The sequence below is a fragment of the Gossypium arboreum genome, chromosome 3 (genome assembly GCF_025698485.1).
Source record: "Gossypium arboreum isolate Shixiya-1 chromosome 3, ASM2569848v2, whole genome shotgun sequence".
Lineage (NCBI taxonomy): Eukaryota > Viridiplantae > Streptophyta > Magnoliopsida > Malvales > Malvaceae > Gossypium > Gossypium arboreum.
Window position 1 is genome coordinate 717,908 of NC_069072.1, and position 17,885 is coordinate 735,792.

Sequence of the window (17,885 nt, forward strand, 5' to 3'; positions counted from 1 at the left end):
CTGTTGTTCATCAAAGACCACATGACGAGAGATAACCAGTTAACCATTCGGTGTGAGACAGTAATACCCCTTATGTTGAGAGCTATAGCCTAATAATGTACATGGTTGTGACTGAAACTCCAACTTATGTCTCAAAAAAGGCACAGAAATAGAAAATAGCATCAACCAAACACACTTAGATGATTATACATAGGTTCTGTCTTATACAAAGCCTGATAAGGAGAGTGACCCTTCAGAATAGGTGTGGGTAGATGATTGACAAGATGAACAGCACTACAGAAAGCATAACCCCAATACATCATAGGAAGATTGACTTGAGCTAAAAGGGTAAGCCCAGTCTCCACAATGTGTCTATGCTTACGCTTAGCAACACCGTTCTGTTCGGAGGTATGTGGACAAGAAAAAAGATGCAGAATGCCTTAATGTGCTAAAATCGATATAAATGCCTGAAACTCACTGCCCGAGTCACTCTGAAACTTATTAATGTGTTTACCGAATTGAGTGAGAACCATTTACTGGAACTGAAGAAAACACTCAAGCTCTAGAGACTTACGCTTAAGAAGATAAACCCAAGTAAAACGGCTGCTTATGTCAATAAAAGAAACATAGTACAGATTACCTTCACATGGAACAGAAGCTGGACCCCATAAATCAAAGACAATCAATTCAAATGAATCCAAATATTCAGTAGTAGAAGATACAAATGGCAATTTATGTGCTTTGCCTTTTTGACAAACTACGCAAATATTTTCTAAACATTTCTTAGTAGCAACAATTTTACATTTATTAAGGACATCAGTAATAACAGCAGTAGACGGATGTCCAAATCGTTTATGCCATAGTGCAAAAACAGTGTAATTTTCAGAACAAGGTAAAACCTTAGTATTATGAATGGACGAAACTTTAGTAGATGAGACAGATTGACCAACGGTGAACTGATAGAGACCATCACGAATTTGGCCCCACAGCAAGACCTCCTGTGTCTGGGCATCCTTAATAATACAATGTGAAGAATGAAATTCAAAAAACATATTATTATCATATGCAAACTGAGAAACCGACATAAGATTCTTACGAATACTCGGTACACAGAGAATATTAGACAGATGCAACAATTTATTCGACGTGGGTAAAACCGCACGGCCAATAGAAGAAATTTGACTAGGGGCTCCATTCCCCATTAGGAGAGAAGATTTACCTGAGTAAGGAGTAGATGCATTTAAACCCGAGGTATTCTGACACACATGATGAGTAGCCCGGAGTCAGGACACCAAGACGTGCTCCCAACCAGCAATGGAACATACGAGTCAGTACCATTAAAATTCGAATCATACGCCGTGGCATGAGAAAAATCTGAAGCATGAAACTCAGGAAGCCGAGGAATCCCAACGAACTGAGATGAGTCGTACAAGGAAGAGTTAACATCAAACACTCGTGCCCGCGATTTTGTTCGCCAAGAAATGGGAGGAGCATTATTCTGTAAGGGCCTATCAAGATTAACACAATTAACATTTGGCCCAGAAGAGCTTGGTCCATCATTTAAACGAGGTCTCACCGAGCCAGTAGGCCCAAAACCCCGGCCTGAATCCGCTTGCCCATTCGGCCTAGTGGGCAGACCAGCAGCATCACCATAAAACTCATCCAAAGAGCGGTGTCCATAAGTCGAAGGAAAACCAACATTAGATGGCCTATGTCCAGGTGGCACAATCGAAGTTGGCCCAAGTGACAAATTCACAGTATGTGGCCCATGTGGATCCACATTTGAAGCCCCCATATTCGGCCTGGGATAAACAATTGGTGGCGTAGACCAATTTTGACCAGCCAACCAATTTTGACCATTTCCTTGTTGGAAACGAGAACCACGCCCCCAATCATCGTGAGGCACACCAAACACCGATCCTCATTGCGGTGCTACCGGAGCTTCAGTCTACGGCGGCTCATCACGATAATAATGATAATAACACCTCTGAGTAAGGTGACCAAAACGACTGCAGATTTGGCACTGTACTCGCGGAAGAAAACCCCGACCACTGCCACAAAAGGGAGGACGTCCACCACGAGAAGCACCATCCGCCTCTTGAATAGATCCTTCCGCAAGATTCACAGACAGCAGCACATCGTGAATAAATCGCTCCTGACGAGCTTTACATTCGAGGAGAGCATCAACTACTCGTTGAAACGGCAATGGCGCTGAGAAGAGGGAAACGAATGACACAACAGCATCAAACTCAGACGACAGACCCGCAAGCAACACCGCTGTGCGTTCAGCCTCTGAAATCTGAGATCCGGATGCTGCAAGAAGAGCAGACAATCCTTTTATTTTATCAACATAAGATCAGATGGAGAGGCTACATTTCTTAAGGGAATGGAGCTTGTGGCGAAGGTGCGACTACTTCACAGTCGTGTCAGCCACAAACAGACTGTTTGTAGATAGCAGCCAAGAGGTAAACAGATTGTCTTGTTGCTCAAAAACAGATGCAGAGAGATTGGCAACCAGCGTGCCATCAGACGATTGAACAAACTTGGATGGAATGGATAAAGAGCCATCAAGAAAGCCAAGCAAACCATAACCAGCAAGAATGAAACGCACCTGCTATTGCCATTGAAGAAACGTTCGCTCATCAAGCTTCACCACCTCATGACAAGGAAAAGAGGTGACAACACGATCACTGAAGAACACAGATCCATGTGGCTCAACAGATTCAGAATCAGCTGGATGCGCAGTAGCCATGCCCAAGGGTTACCAGGCGACTAATACCATGAAAGAATATCTAACGAAGATGAATATTAGAAAGACATATTCTATAGAGAAATGTAAATCAGAAACTGAATCTTAAAAATGGAATCTATAACTAAGATTTACGTTTACAATAGCATGTATTTATACAGTTCTTGAATGAGCTACCAATGCTAACCATACTATAACTGCATAACAGCTAGATTATAACAAACTAACAGACTTATGGATGCGTTCCTCATACTCTAACACTAGCCAACCCTGATAAATTTTTTTAGACACATACAGCAAACGAAGGCTATTCAGTTAAAAAGTGCATATCAAATGTTAAAAGTGGCTAGGTAGAACGAGAGAGATAATAAGTGGAAGGCCGTCTGGAATTATCAAGGCCCACATCGCATTCACTTCTTCTTATGACTCGCTTGCAAACAAAGACTGTTTACTAACGAGATGGTTACACCATACATACCACGTGCACCTCATAAAAATAAAAATGAATAAGATATTTTAAATAAAAAAATAAAATACAAGTTAACTCTATGATAATTTTACCCTCCGATCTTCAATAATGAACATCAATTACATTTTGGCATAGATGTTTTGTCCGTAGATATGCTTTTGTTTGTTGTTTAAGAATAACTAAAATATTTGATGTTTGATACTAAAATTACAAACCACATACAAAAGAATTTACATGCAAAAAGTCAAAATTTATTGAATAACGAGCGAAATATTATTAAAAAATAAAAAAATTGGCGGTCCACGTATGTTAGACGTGTCCAACATTTTTGTAATAATTATTGTCCTATGGTGGATAAGAATCCAAAACCAGCCAGCGCCACGTTCTGATATTTATCGAACATTTTCAATAATATTGGGTTAAATTCCGATATTTATCCATCGTCTAAACAAAACTCTATATATATGTGACCCTATCCTCTCGCATTTCATCACAAATCTACGTACATTTGCAATAATGAGATTACATACGTTGTTATTTTCTTCATTGTTTTTATCCTATGCAGTGGTTCTAGCCACAGCTGTGCAATGTGGCGAGGGAGCCGGTGGTGCTTTATGTCCTGGTGGCATATGTTGTAGCAGATGGGGCTATTGTGGCACCACTGACATCTACTGCCTCGTGGAAAATGGTTGTCAACTTAATTGCACTGATGGTGACTCTGGTGGTGGTGGCGGTGGCGGCGGAGGAGGCGGAGGCGGCGGCGGTGATGGTGGTGCTCTTGGTGACATTATATCGAGGGAAATGTTTGAAGAGATGCTGCCATATAGGAACGATCATCGTTGCCCAGCCGCTAACTTCTACACCTACGATGCTTTCATAGCTGCCGCAAAGTTGTATCCGGAGTTTGCGGCGACTGGCGATAACGACACTCGGAAAAGGGAAGTTGCTGCTTTCTTAGGCCAAACTTCCCACGAAACTAACGGTAATTAATTTGTCTCATACCTTTTCCGAAGTACAGAAATATAAACATTCGTGTATCATATATATATATATATATATTTAACGAGTAAAATGATGATCTGCGTCGGTGGATGGGATGGTGCACCCGGTGGTCGATATGCATGGGGATATTGCTTCAATGAGGAAGTAGGTTGCCCTCCAGGTTATTGCGATAATAACCCAAATTATCCATGTTATGCTGGTGTAAACTATTGTGGCCGCGGTCCCATTCAACTTTCTTGGTAAATTCATACTGCCATCTTTCTACTTTTAAGATATCATATTAGTATAAAATATGTTGTTTAAAATATGTTGGGGAATAAAATAGGTTTTGATTAATCATTTATAAATATAAATAGATTTGAACAAAATTTTAAAATTAAATTTAACTTAAATAAATATAAAATATATTAATTTTAAGCTTAAGTTTCGCCATGAACACCTCTTACATGTTGTAGGGTTGTTTTACCATCTATGGTCATTAGACAAAAACTTATTTTGTTGACACTGCGATAAAATAAAAATGGAATTTGATATGGCAGGAACTATAACTATGGCCAATTTGGAGAATCCATAGGACAGAAGGAGGAGCTTTTACAACGCCCTGAGGTGCTGAAAACCAATGTTACAATGTCCTTCATGTCTGCTCTCTGGTTCTGGATGACTGCACAACCCCCGAAGCCATCGTGCCACAGTGTGATCACCGGAGAGTGGACACCTTCCGCTGGCGACATAGCCGCTGGTCGGCTTCCAGGGTACGGTGTGACCACAAATACTATCAATGGCGGCTTGGAATGTGGTCATGGTCCAGACGATAGGGTAAAGCATCGAATTAATTACTATGAAAGGTACTGTAACATGCTTGGAGTTAGCTATGGCCCCAACCTTGATTGCTACAATCAGAGGCCTTTCAACTGGGGTCTCTTACTGGAGTCTATTTATATAGCTTACGGTGTCTGAATAGTAGATAAGCACTTTCCGCATTGAAATAAAAAAGACATAGAACAGTGTTGTTCTTGATGCTATATATATATAGATATATATATGGACAATGTGTTCTATGCTTAATTATGTGAAAAAAGTTGTGTTTTAAATTTTATGTAAGCTTTAGCAGAAGCATAATAAAATCTATGCTTAATCCTTAATTTATTACATTAATAATGTTTTGCATCATTTTAGCTTAATTTTTTTTCCTTTGACTGAATGATTTATTATCTTCGCCTCTATTTAAAGATTTTATTAAAGTAGAATTTTGTGTGATATTTTTTTTAAATCAATGGTTGAAATAAAAAGGGAGAAAAAGAAAAATCAATCCATAGTTGGTTATGGGATGTAGGATTTGTATTAAGAAACGTGAATTTACGTTTTAACTATGTATTCAACTAATTTCAACATTAAAGGAGAGAAGATTTTCAGAGAAAAACAACATATTTGGTAACCAATTTAACAAGTTCCAAGTAACTAGCATAATTTTTTAGTTTCTAACATGACTTGATCAAATGGCTATAGTTTTCTCATTTTTGTCTTTTAACCACACTTATCCTTGTTTACTCACAAATATCATGTAATAGCATGGGTTCAAATCTCACTAAAATTAAATACTCACACTTTCGAGATGAGTGAGGCGCTCTCTCACTTCGTGAACCTCTTGAGGTACTCTGAGTGATTAGGAGACAAAACGCAGGGATAACTTCGAGATAGACACTTCGGACACAACACCGATCATAGTTGAGAGATCCGCTTAAATACTTTAAAGTAGAGGTGATCATAGGTTGGACTGAGTTCAGGTCAGGCCTAACATGGTAATAACACAATTTATGCTTGCCCAAGTTTGGCCCGACTCAAAATATGGGTCTAAAATTTTGTTTAAGTCTATCTATATTTGTAAATGGCAAACCCAAACCTATTTTAGACCCGCCCATTTTACTTTTTAAAAATTTTTAAAATATATTTATATAATTTATTTAATAATTTAATATATATTTTTTATTTATTAAAGTTCTTTTTTAGAATTATTAAATTTTTCTTAATATTTTTTAGTGTAACGATGAGTCGAACCTAGGCTAATACTGGAGAAGATTAACACTGGACAAATATTTGCACTATAAAAATTTTAAAAATAGATTTTATTTTTATGTGTTATAAATTACGTAATATATAAAACATTAAAAACTTAAAAAAATTTATTGGGATGGGCTCAAGCTTTGAATGTTCAAGCACGAACCCAACCCATATTTTAAATAAGCTTAATTTTTTTTATTCAAACTTAATATTTTTACCTAAACTCTCTCTAATTTTAAACGAGCCTTTAGACTTGATCAAATAACCTAACCCATAAATAAATCTACTTTAAAAACTTATCCTAGAGCGAGTATGACTTCCCCTATCCATATGCAATTATACTTCGCAAGAAATTTTGTCAATCATGCACACTTAAAAACTTGAATTGTGGTTTATATGTATACATAAAACTTTGATTTTGATTTAATTGTACACAATTTAAAAAAATGAATACATACATTTATTTTCATATTAGATTAATATAATTGTTTGTGTATGCAATATATTATGGTGCTAATTCGATAATGTTGTTGTGATTTGTGAAAATTGAATCAAATTAAATTTTCATATATAAAATCACACAAAATCAAAGTCTATGTATGACATTGCACATCGGATCAAAATTCATGTATAGTTTTGATATTTATCCATATTTATAATATATGATAATAAAATTATGGTAAACAACAAAAATAGTCACCCATCTATATCTTTTGTTCTATTTTGGTCACCCAACTTTTAATTTTTAGATTTAGTCACTAAACTTTTTGAAATAAAATATTTTACTCACTCTCCGTTAATTATTATTAAATATTTTACAACACTCCTACTCTCTCCCTAGCTTTCCGAACTCAATAAAATATTTAAATATAAGTATTCAATTAGATTAAATCTTAAAGCTTAAATAAAATGATTCCATAAAAAGGTTAAATAGAACATTATTCTGTAGTTTCAGGTGTTATTTTATAGTGGGTTTGATGTGAATTAAATAATTTTTTTCCAAAATTTTGAAAAAAATGAAAAATGAATAGAAAATTTCTATCTTTTAAATTAAATCATTACATCACATATAAATTAAAAATTGATACAATTAAGAGTAATCGATAAATTGATTGGATTAAAACTCATTAGGCAACTTCATATGATGGATTTAGAGACCTAAATATATAATTGTGTACGGTAAATCTTAAATTTGAATACTCAAGACCCAAATTTTTCATATTTAAAATTATTTATCTATATGTTTATTCTCAAATTGATCTTTTAATATATTTATTTGACTTGTTAGTAAAATTTTTAAAAAATTAAAATTTTTAATTATTCTTTTATTTTTAAATTAAAAGTATTTGTTTTATTTTAAAATTTGTTGTTCTAAGGTGGATTTACTTGTAAACTTATATATTGATTTAAGCATCCTACATAATCTGTTTAAAAAGTATTAATATTTGTTATTAAATTAGGGTAAATTGTAAAAATAGTCACTAAACTATGCCTTTGGTTCTATTTTAGGCACTCAAATATTAAATTTTTCAATTTAGTCACTAAAATTTTTGAAAGTAAAATTTTAATTACTCTCACATCAATTGTAACAGAAAAAATGACGTGGGCTTTTTTATTTGTCTAATATCAAATTTAACCCTTCAATATTTACCCATTCTATTAATTTTATCATAAAGATAAAAAAAATCAACAAATTTGACCCTCAATGATTACAAAATTTATCATTTTAGTTTAAAATTTAAAAAGTGAATATTTTTATTTTTATTTGAAATCTTAGAACTAGAACTAAAGTGAAAATTTTTATAAATATTGAGGGCTTAATTTATTGAATTTTTATAATTCGAACTAAAATGACAAATTTTGTAAAAATTAAGGACTAAATTTGTTGAATTTTTTATATTTAGGATCAAATTGATAGAATGAATAAGCATTAAAGGGCTAAAATTGTTATTAGATCAATAAAAAAAGTCCATGTAAGCTTTTTGCCATCATCTAACGGCAACTAATGGAATAGTGACTAAAATATTTAGTTTTGAAAAGTTTAGTGACTAAATCTGAAGAAATAATAGTTAGGTGATATTTTTGTAATTTACCCTTAAAAATTAAGAAGAATCTAGGAAAAAGGGTAGTAATTATAGTTATATTTATACAGTCCCCTAGTCTTGCCCTTTACTCACACAATTGAGAGAAACCCACTTATATTTTACAAAAAAATGAGAGCTCCAGCCTTGTCATTTTGCTCTAATGCACTCCCAGGATCAGCTATGCAGTGTGATTGTAGTGCCACTGCCATGTTTCCAACAGCCCAATGGTGTTGCCGTGGCGCCAATAATGATTATTACCGCCACAAGAAAATTGGTTTCCGAAGTAACTGCAACAAAGGCGACGCCGGTTGTGGTTGCGGTTGCGGCGGCGGAAGTGACGGTGGAGGTGGACTGAGCAGCATTGTAACAAGAGAAGTGTTTGAAGAGATGCTCCCGTATAGAAACGATCCTCGTTGCCCTGCCGCTGGGTTCTATACCTATGAAGCTTTAATGGCAGCTGCAAAGGCTTACCCTGCTTTTGCTGCAACCGGCGATGATGCTACTCGCAAGAGGGAAGTTGCTGCTTTCTTCGGCCAAACATCACATGAAACTGCTGGTTTGTCCCATTTTTCATATTCTTAATTATTTTAAATTTAACTGACCTACCCTCTGACAGATCCAATTAAATCAAATTTTAGTTTGACCAAGTTGGATTTTTGAATTCAAATATTACTTTAACGATTAACTTAATGATTTTTAGCTGGACGAGGGAGGAACCCACCAGGAGGTCCATTTGTATGGGGATACTGCTATAATAAAGAAGTAAAGCCTCTTTCAGAATATTGCGATGGGACAAACCAACAATTCCCATGTGTTCCTGGTCAAAAATACTATGGTCGAGGCCCCATACAACTTACTTGGTAAACTACACGTCACATTCCACTTGGTTTTGATCTGGAAAACTATTCATAAAGTTACTAAATTGTTAATAAATTTATATTTTGATTGTTTTAAATTTAAAATTTATATAATAGTTATTAAATTATTTAAAATTTTTATTTAAATTATTAGACTGTTAAATCTTTAATACATAGTCTTTTCTATTCACACTATTTGTAAAATTTTTTTTCAATATCTGACATTGACTGTTAGATCGACTTAGATTTAAGATATGTTGTTTTATTTATTGATGGATATTGGTCTTCTTTTTTAGATTAACAAGATTCAATTGAGTGATCAAAACTTAAATTTATTAATAGTTTAATGTCATTGAATGTAGTTTATCATTTTGTTTTTATTATTACAATATACGCAAATTTTAAATCGGTATCATTTGAATGCCAAACAAAAGCTTTAATTATTGATGTAACAATTTTATTTTTTGTTGACGTTGAAATAATGAAACAAAATTTGATAATTTAAGGAACTACAACTATGGTCAATTTGGAGCAGCCATTGGGAAGGAAAAGGAGATGTTAGAGAACCCAGATCTGTTATTAACCGATGCCTCATTGGCCTTCCAATCTGCATTATGGTTTTGGATGACTCCACAAAGGTCAATGCCTTCTTGCCACGATGTGATCGTCGGAGCATGGATGCCTTCAGCTAGGGACAAGGCGGCAGGTCGGTTTCCGGGGTATGGAGTGATCACGAATATCATCAATGGAGGTCAATGCGGTCGGGGTAGGAATGCGACAGGTGAGGACCGCATTGGGTTCTTTAAGAGGTATTGTGACATGTTTGGAGTTAATTACGGCGACTATCTTGATTGCTACAATCAGAAGGATTTTAGAAAGGATTCTTTATATTAAATGATGTGTTATTATCTAATTTACGGAAGACGTATAAAAAAAATTTAATATATGGAGTAATTATTTTTAATCATGTGGCCATCACATGAGGTTGGGTTGACACTTTCCTTTAGGTGTATAATAACTAGAAGTTTATGAGGTTGAATGAAGTTTGGGTTTTAAGTTATTTTTGTGTTTTGTTTTTTGTTTTTGCAATTTTGTAGTTTTTTTTTTTTAGATCTGATGTTTTGAGTTTAAATTATTTTGAATTATTTATTTGAATAATTCTCGATTCATGTTTGTATTTTTTTGGTAAAATAAAATAGTTTTGAACGACATTATTAAAAAAACGCATTAGTTCCTTATATAACCAATATAATCTGCATGAACTAAATCCTGCATTGAACAAGGTGGTTCTTCGAACTCTTGGACCTTTGTGAATCTTGTAGCCATAACCTTAGCCATATGATCAGTGAATGCATTATGAGCTTTCGGAATATGGCGTATACAAACCTTCCAATTTAGAGGTATCATTCGATGAATAAAGTGTAATTCCAACATCTTACTATCAGCTGCTCCACCAGCCACAATTGTCTCCAACAAAAGAGCATTATCACACTCAATCTCTAACTGCCAAATCTCCTTCTTCCATGCTAAGTGTAGACCCTCTATAATAGCTCTTGCTTCGATCTTAAAAATTACGTCTTTACTTAGCAACATTAAGAATCCCCATAACCAATTAACATTAGCATCTCTAATCATTCTCCAATGGCAACATAAGATCCATTTAATGACACTGCCCCATTTGTATTAAGCTCACTCCAACCTCTATTCAGAGTTGACCACTGCATAGCAATAACCATAGGATTAACATGTAACACAGATGCTACCATCCTTACGTAACTCCTCGTCCAACTAACACCCATATCCATGATTTCCTGGGTACAACTGTGACTACTAGAAAACACACACATACATATATATATTCTAATTTTTCATAGCAGCGAGCACATTATAGGAAAAAAAAATCACCATTCTATCTCTTAAATATCAATATCTCTAATGTTTTGCATGTTCCATAAAATCCATTAATCTAGTGGCAGAGAAAAAAAAAATCTTACTTGAGAATGAGTTGGCACAATTGACCATCAAACAGTCCTAGAAAAGGTGCAATCCCGAACAACATGGATCCTCGATTCATATACATTGCTACATCTTGGACAATGGCTTTCATTCGCCATATGTCTCCTTTCTCTCCATTAGTCAATATAATCTATTCTTCGACATGATCTAAATGAACAACTTAACCTTTAAAGGCACCTTGATTTTCCAAATCAAATTCCTAGCACTAGAATTATTGATCGAGCCAAGTTGGTGAATACCTCTATAAGTATCTGAAAAATTATCCCTGTTGCCCATCTCCATAATAGCTGATCTGGTACCGCATAAATCGAATGAGGCAACACAGTTGTTATTCTGCTAGCCAAAGAGGCACACCAAGACACATTCCAAGATCCTCAACTCGAACAAATCCCACTTTCCTACATATAAGCGTAATTAAATCATGTTTGTATTATTTTTTAATTTAAATTATTGAGTTTCTTTATGAAAAGGGATTAGATCGAATTAAAATTTAAATTGTCAAGTGGAATTCAAATCAAAATTATAAAGTATCCTACTCCTAATTATTTCATTTTGATTTTTATACCTTATGTAAATAATTAATAATTTATTAATTTCACCCACATGACTAGTAGACCATTTTCCGTTTGTAATTGAAGCTCGATTTTTAGCTTAATTAAAATAAAATTGTTAATACATAAATATATTTTATTCCTATAATCATTTTATTGGGAAATTATTACATGAGTCTTGCAAAAAAATTCTTAGACGAGTGAGTAAAATTCGATTCGATTCAAAAAATTAAAAAAATTAAATTTCGAGTTAAATTTTACAATTTAAATAACTCAAATAATTAAAATAACATATTGATGTAAATACTCTTTTGGTTATTGTCAATTTTGAAAATGAGTAAATTAATCTCTATATTATCAAAAATCACAAAAATAAAAACATTTTTCAAAAATCCAAAAACTATAAAAATTATATTTTTTAAAAATGGAAAAATTAGAATAATAATAATAATTAACGATTCAAGTTTATGAATATTTTTTTTCTTATTTTGCTTTGAAAAAGTTATCAAATATATATGGTTTCAAATTTACGTGCTCTAACATGAAATTATTTATACAATAACAAGATTTTAATTTGATATGTTTAATTTTTTAATTTAACTCGAACAATTTTACTTGATTCGATTCAACTCGGCTTGAATTTTATTTCACTTGACTCTATTAAAAATATTCTGAATCAAATTTAGATAATAAAATAAGACTTAAAAACTTAATTAATTCAAAATTTTTTACTTAATTTAATCGAATACTAACCCTAATTGAACATTCTCTAAAAGGGTCGAGAAAGGGGGCTCCTATCCAAGTTCTATATCATTTTCCACGAAAGAATCCCCATTTTTTTTTTGGGATTTCACTCATCTTTTGATGGAAGCTATAAGCTTTCATAGGTGGAAGAAAATGTATGTAACAAATATAGTAAAAAATTATATAAAAATTAAATGATATTTTGATTAAAATAATAAAATAAAAAATTGAAATACATATATACAAGTTCAAATTTCATCTGAATATTATCGTATTTAAAAATAAAAAAATTCATATGTAGAGAATATCCAGACAAAATTTTAGATATAAAAATAATTAACAACAAATATTTAGATTTAAACAAAAATCTTGAATTAGCGACAGCCTGCCCACGTGTTAACTAGATTTTATCTTGAATTTCTCAATTAGCTTTTATCAGACCAACAAATAAATTAATGTCAATAAATTTTAAAACTTGTATGGAAATTGGAAAAGATTCCTTTCGAGTTTTATAGATATTCTGACAGTTACCAGAAATTATAATCAACCTTATTAAATTATTAATAAATTTATATTTGAATTATTTAATTTTATAAAATTATAAAATAATTATTTAAATTATTGTTGTATGTTAACTATTCACGTTCTAGCATCAATCGAAAGTTTTTTTTAATTTTTCTCTAGAATTTAATTATTTTTATTAAACAGCTTCGAAAATCGAAATAAATTTTTTATCTAATTTTTGATATTGATTATCAAATCGACTTCAATCTAATATATGTTTTACTCATAAATGAGTATTGATCTACAATATTAATTGTCGAATCATCACTCAAAGTTTACTATACAAACTTTAAAAAGAACATAGCGGTCTAATTTTATAAATAAATTTTTTAAATAATTCAATAATGATTTGATAACTTTTTAAAGATATAAATATTAACTTAAATAATTTTTTTTAAAATTTAATAATTATTTAATAATTTTTTAAATTAAATATTAACTTGGATAACTATTATTGCTTTGGTATTCACGGAGAAAAATAGCCGTTCATCTGAGCTAGCACTTTTAATGGATGGGTCCCCAAGGTTGAATCAAAGCGCAAAAAGCCAAAAACTTGAACAGCCATGGCAGACCACATTATTAACCTTGGTAGATGGGAATCTGATATATATATATTTATCATACTGTTGCCCTTTCTTCACTAACACAACTGAGAGAAACCCACTTACATTTTTCACAAATAATGAGAGCTCCAGCCTTATCATTTTGCTCTAATGTATTCCCAGGCTCAACTCCGCAGTGTGAAAAGCAACCTGGCGGTGGCACTGCCATTTTTCCAAGAGCCCAGTGGGGTTGCCGTGGCTCCAATAATTATCAGCGCCTCAAAAAAATTAGTTTCCGAAGCAACTGCAACAAAGGCAACGCCGGTTGTGGTTGCGGCGGCGGAAGCGACTGTAGAGGTGGACTGAGCAGCATTGTAACAAGAGAAGTGTTTGAAGAGATGCTTCCGTATAGAAACGATCCTCGTTGCCCTGCCGCTGGGTTCTACACCTATGATGCTTTAATGGAAGCCGCAAAGGCTTATCCTGCTTTTGCTGCAACCGGCGATGATGCTACTCGCAAGAGGGAAGTTGCTGCTTTCTTCGGCCAAACTTCACATGAAACTTCTGGTTTGTCCCTTTTTCTTATAATCAGTACAAAGTTTGAGCATATTTTTAGGGGATAAATTTCATCCACTTTAATACATAAATTTTAATTTTTAATTTAGTGTAATTAAATGTGGTTAAAATGTATACACAACTAATTTTAGTGATTAATTTAATGATTTTAGGAGGAGTAGGGTGGAATGCACCCGGTGGTCCGTATGTATGGGGATACTGCTTTACTAAGCAAATAAACCCTCCTTCAGATTATTTGGACAAGACATGCAAAGAGTACCCATGTGTTCCTGGTCAAAAATATTATGGTCGAGGCCCCATACAACTTACTTGGTAACTATTTCTATAATTGCTTGTTAAAAATAGAAATATTGACTAGAACATGGTTGTCCGAACGGTAATCCACATTAATTTCATGTCAATTTTATTGAATTTTTATATCTCGACAATTGTGTTTCTTTTATTGACATTGAAATAATGAAACAAAATTTGATAATTAAGGAACTACAACTATGGTCAATTTGGAGCAACCATTGGGATGGAAAAGGAGTTGTTAGAAAACCCAGACCTGATAGTAAGCGATGCCACATTGTGTTTCCAATCTGCATTGTGGTTCTGGATGACTCCGCAAGGGTTAAAGCCTTCTTGCCACGATGTGATCACTGGAGCGTGGACGCCTTCAGATAGGGACGTGGCGGCCGGTAGGCTTCCAGGGTATGGAGTGATCACAAATATCGTCAATGGCGGTTTATGCGGTCGGGGTTGGAACGCAGCGGGAGAGGACCTCATCGGGTTTTATAAAAGGTATTGTGACATGTTCGGAGTTAGTTACGGTGACTGTATTGACTGCTACAACCAGAAAAATTTCGGCCAGCATTAAGTCGATTCGATGATGTTGTGTTTATCATCTAATTTATATAATCAAATATGCATTTTACCCTCGGAATATTAATGTTTGTAGACTTTAGAAACAATAATTGTTAGCTAAAATGATAATGACATTAATATTTATAAATATCATGGTTAGGTTAAATTAAAACTCTACCAAAGAACTTTCTACATGGGACCGAACGAAATTTTAATTTTTTTTATAGTCTACATCCTTATGAATTTTAAACGATTAAATCAATTTTTTATAATTTTAGGGGTTAAAGTATAATTTTATATTTATTAATTTAAAAATTTTAAAAATTTAAAGAACTTAAATGAGATTTTCTTTTTTTCATTTTAGGGGCGCCTGACTATACACTTAATAGATAGCACCACTAGCTGCCTTCAATTTTTGGTTAAAATGTCTAAGAAGTCCTTGAATTATAGGGATTGAATCAAATTAATCTTTCTAAATTGATCAATTTAGTCTCTATATTACTAAAAATAATAAAAAAGTCCATATTTTAGTAGAGTTAACATTCATTGTATAAAAATTATTTTGAAAGTTATTAATTTTTCAATTATAGTTCAATTCTAAACAAAAGATTTTATTTACAGAACCATAAAAATTTAAAAATGTTAACTTTGTTAAACATTAAATAATACTCTTTAAACAATAAATATTAACTCTATTCTAATTTGATCTTATTTAATTTTTTTAATAGTAGAAGGATTAATTTGATTAAATTCCTATAATAGAGGAGCTTTTAAATACATTCAATACCATTTTTCACCAAATTTCAAAATTTTCATTAAAATAAAACTCCAAAGTTACATCAAACAAATTAATCACGTAGTAAACATTTATGAAAAAAATATCATCAACAAAACAAGCAAAGGCTTCCAAAGCTTGTAGCTCTAAAAAAGTTTGGTCATCTTCGAGGCTAGTAGGAAGGAACTAAACTAAACAGTAGGAGATAAGCTTATATACACAACATCAGGGTCTAAACTGATTAATACCAATGAAATAAGATGCCTTGTTGACCTGTTTTACAGTTCACGATTAATCCTATTCGAGCTGAGATGATAATTAATTAAGCTTTTACTTAGAAATTCAAGATGTTGGCATAGGTTGTGAGATTTTGGAACCAAGGGCTGTTCAGTTGAGTCCAAAACTGATCTTGGGTCCAATCACTTAGCACTTTGGGCATTTGAAGCTCTGGTAGTTTTTCACTATCTAATGGTAATTGTAAACATCTTTTCTTTTCCACCATTGTTTCTTGTTCTTGTTCTTCTTCATTTTCTTTCTTAAAGAACATTTGCGGTGCTGGCACTTGAGCCTCTTTTGGGCTGCAAAAGGATACTGTTTCCATAGATGATAGTGGAGATGAAGGAGACGTGTTCTTTATTGCTTTCAACTCTTCCTCCATTGCAGCTCTTTGTTCAAGAACTTTCAGGGAAGTTGCTTTCCTATATACTTTGCACAACACTATGTCCTGCCATTCAATCATACAATGACATTAGCATTGATTACAACTTTCTTTTATATCTTTGTCCCAAAAGTTTGGGACCCATTATAAATCATAATACCAGAGTGTTCACATTAAAAAATGTTCAAGTCATATTAGTTTTGGATTAATTGCACTTAGGGTCCTAAAACTATGGTTCAGATTTTAAATTGGTCCTAAACTTATAAACATTTCAACGAAGATGATTAAGTTCCTTCGCATGTTTAAAACATGTGGTTAAACTGCAAACATGTATGTGCATGAAGAAAGATTAAATACCTTAGGCAAGGAGCAACCGTCCGGGAGACGATACTCGTTCATCACCCAATCGGTCTTGCACCCTCGTGGAGCTCTCCCTTTATAGAAAACAAGAGTCTTTTTCAAGCCGATAATGCGCTTCGGGTCCGATAAGCTCACGATTTTCCGGTCGGAACCGGTGGCTTTCCAGAACCCATTTGCCGTAGTCCTATTAGGCCTCCCACCACTTCCATGCTTCCTATCTCTTGGAACAAAAAAATACCATTCTCTCTCTCCAATCTTCGACAACCCTATTATAAAAAAAAATAAAAATTCCAACCTTATAAATTTGCTTAACATTACTTAAAACCATCATATTAAACCATATATGTGTATATATCCACGTACCAGGCAAGTCCCAAGGATCATGATGATAGATGTTACGGTATCCAATAATGTCATAACGTAACTTCTTGTCGTAGATCATGTTTTTGAGGTAAAATTCGAGCAGTTCTTCCTCGGTGGGATGGAATCGGAAGCCTGGAAGTTCGATCTTCGCGGTAGCATTATCATCCATACTGGATAGGCTACTCATTGTAGCTGTAGGCTGTTGCTGCTTATTTGTGTACGTATATTAAGTGAATATAAGATGCAAGAGAGTGTAAGAAATGTTTGTTGCATTCAAAAGACACAATGTTTGGTAGATTAACACACTTGGTTATTTATAAATGTTTTGAACAAGAGGGAAAAGACCAAGTAAATATCAGCAGCACCAGAAGTTATGTGTGGGGGGAGAGAGAAAAGTCTTGCAATACTTGGAAGCATTTGCTAGAAAAATATGATGGAATGAGACTTTTGGGGTCTTTTTCTTTCATGGTGGAACCCACACGGTTAATCACAATAAAGTCATCATTGATTGATGTATATTGAAAATTAATTTTACTTTTGATTCGAAAATTAAAGTCTGATAGATGTTTTAGTAGTATCAGTGATAATTGAAATCTTAAGATTTTGAATGTTCATAGTCGAATCTTGTTATATACAAGTAATTTATTTGAGTTTTCAGTTAATTGTGCTTTGTATCGAGTTTAATATTAATC

The 17,885-nt window shown here is 33.3% G+C and overlaps 6 protein-coding genes across 6 annotated transcripts; 3 read left to right on the forward strand and 3 right to left on the reverse strand.

Annotated features, from left to right (window-relative positions):
• Nucleotides 1-858: 858 nt before the first annotated feature.
• Nucleotides 859-3,064, reverse strand: LOC128290574 (uncharacterized). Its single transcript, XM_053026281.1, has 2 exons — nucleotides 1,199-3,064; nucleotides 859-992 (listed from the first exon to the last, which is right to left on the reverse strand). The coding sequence occupies exon 1, from the start codon at nucleotides 1,772-1,774 to the stop codon at nucleotides 1,220-1,222; it is 555 nt and encodes a 184-aa protein (XP_052882241.1). The 5' UTR covers nucleotides 1,775-3,064; the 3' UTR covers nucleotides 859-992; nucleotides 1,199-1,219.
• Nucleotides 3,065-3,642: 578 nt separating this feature from the next.
• On the forward strand, nucleotides 3,643-5,357 carry LOC108476167 (chitinase 9-like). The gene is made up of 3 exons (XM_017778288.2): nucleotides 3,643-4,179; nucleotides 4,348-4,438; nucleotides 4,739-5,357. The coding sequence occupies exons 1-3, from the start codon at nucleotides 3,714-3,716 to the stop codon at nucleotides 5,154-5,156; spliced, it is 975 nt and encodes a 324-aa protein (XP_017633777.1). The 5' UTR covers nucleotides 3,643-3,713; the 3' UTR covers nucleotides 5,157-5,357.
• Nucleotides 5,358-8,411: 3,054 nt separating this feature from the next.
• LOC108476168 (endochitinase-like) lies at nucleotides 8,412-10,258 on the forward strand. Its single transcript, XM_017778289.2, has 3 exons — nucleotides 8,412-8,897; nucleotides 9,042-9,201; nucleotides 9,705-10,258. The coding sequence occupies exons 1-3, from the start codon at nucleotides 8,471-8,473 to the stop codon at nucleotides 10,090-10,092; spliced, it is 975 nt and encodes a 324-aa protein (XP_017633778.1). The 5' UTR covers nucleotides 8,412-8,470; the 3' UTR covers nucleotides 10,093-10,258.
• Nucleotides 10,259-10,425: 167 nt separating this feature from the next.
• Nucleotides 10,426-10,833, reverse strand: LOC108474958 (uncharacterized). The gene has a single exon (XM_017776985.1). It carries the CDS (start codon nucleotides 10,831-10,833, stop codon nucleotides 10,426-10,428), a length of 408 nt encoding a protein of 135 aa, XP_017632474.1.
• A 2,854-nt stretch (nucleotides 10,834-13,687) lies between these two features.
• On the forward strand, nucleotides 13,688-15,209 carry LOC108476169 (endochitinase-like). The gene is made up of 3 exons (XM_017778290.2): nucleotides 13,688-14,182; nucleotides 14,344-14,503; nucleotides 14,672-15,209. Exons 1-3 carry the CDS (start codon nucleotides 13,756-13,758, stop codon nucleotides 15,048-15,050), a joined length of 966 nt encoding a protein of 321 aa, XP_017633779.1. The 5' UTR covers nucleotides 13,688-13,755; the 3' UTR covers nucleotides 15,051-15,209.
• A 617-nt stretch (nucleotides 15,210-15,826) lies between these two features.
• On the reverse strand, nucleotides 15,827-17,581 carry LOC108475636 (NAC domain-containing protein 6-like). Its single transcript, XM_017777620.2, has 3 exons — nucleotides 17,194-17,581; nucleotides 16,828-17,096; nucleotides 15,827-16,536 (listed from the first exon to the last, which is right to left on the reverse strand). Exons 1-3 carry the CDS (start codon nucleotides 17,378-17,380, stop codon nucleotides 16,147-16,149), a joined length of 846 nt encoding a protein of 281 aa, XP_017633109.1. The 5' UTR covers nucleotides 17,381-17,581; the 3' UTR covers nucleotides 15,827-16,146.
• Between the last annotated feature and the right edge of the window lie 304 nt (nucleotides 17,582-17,885).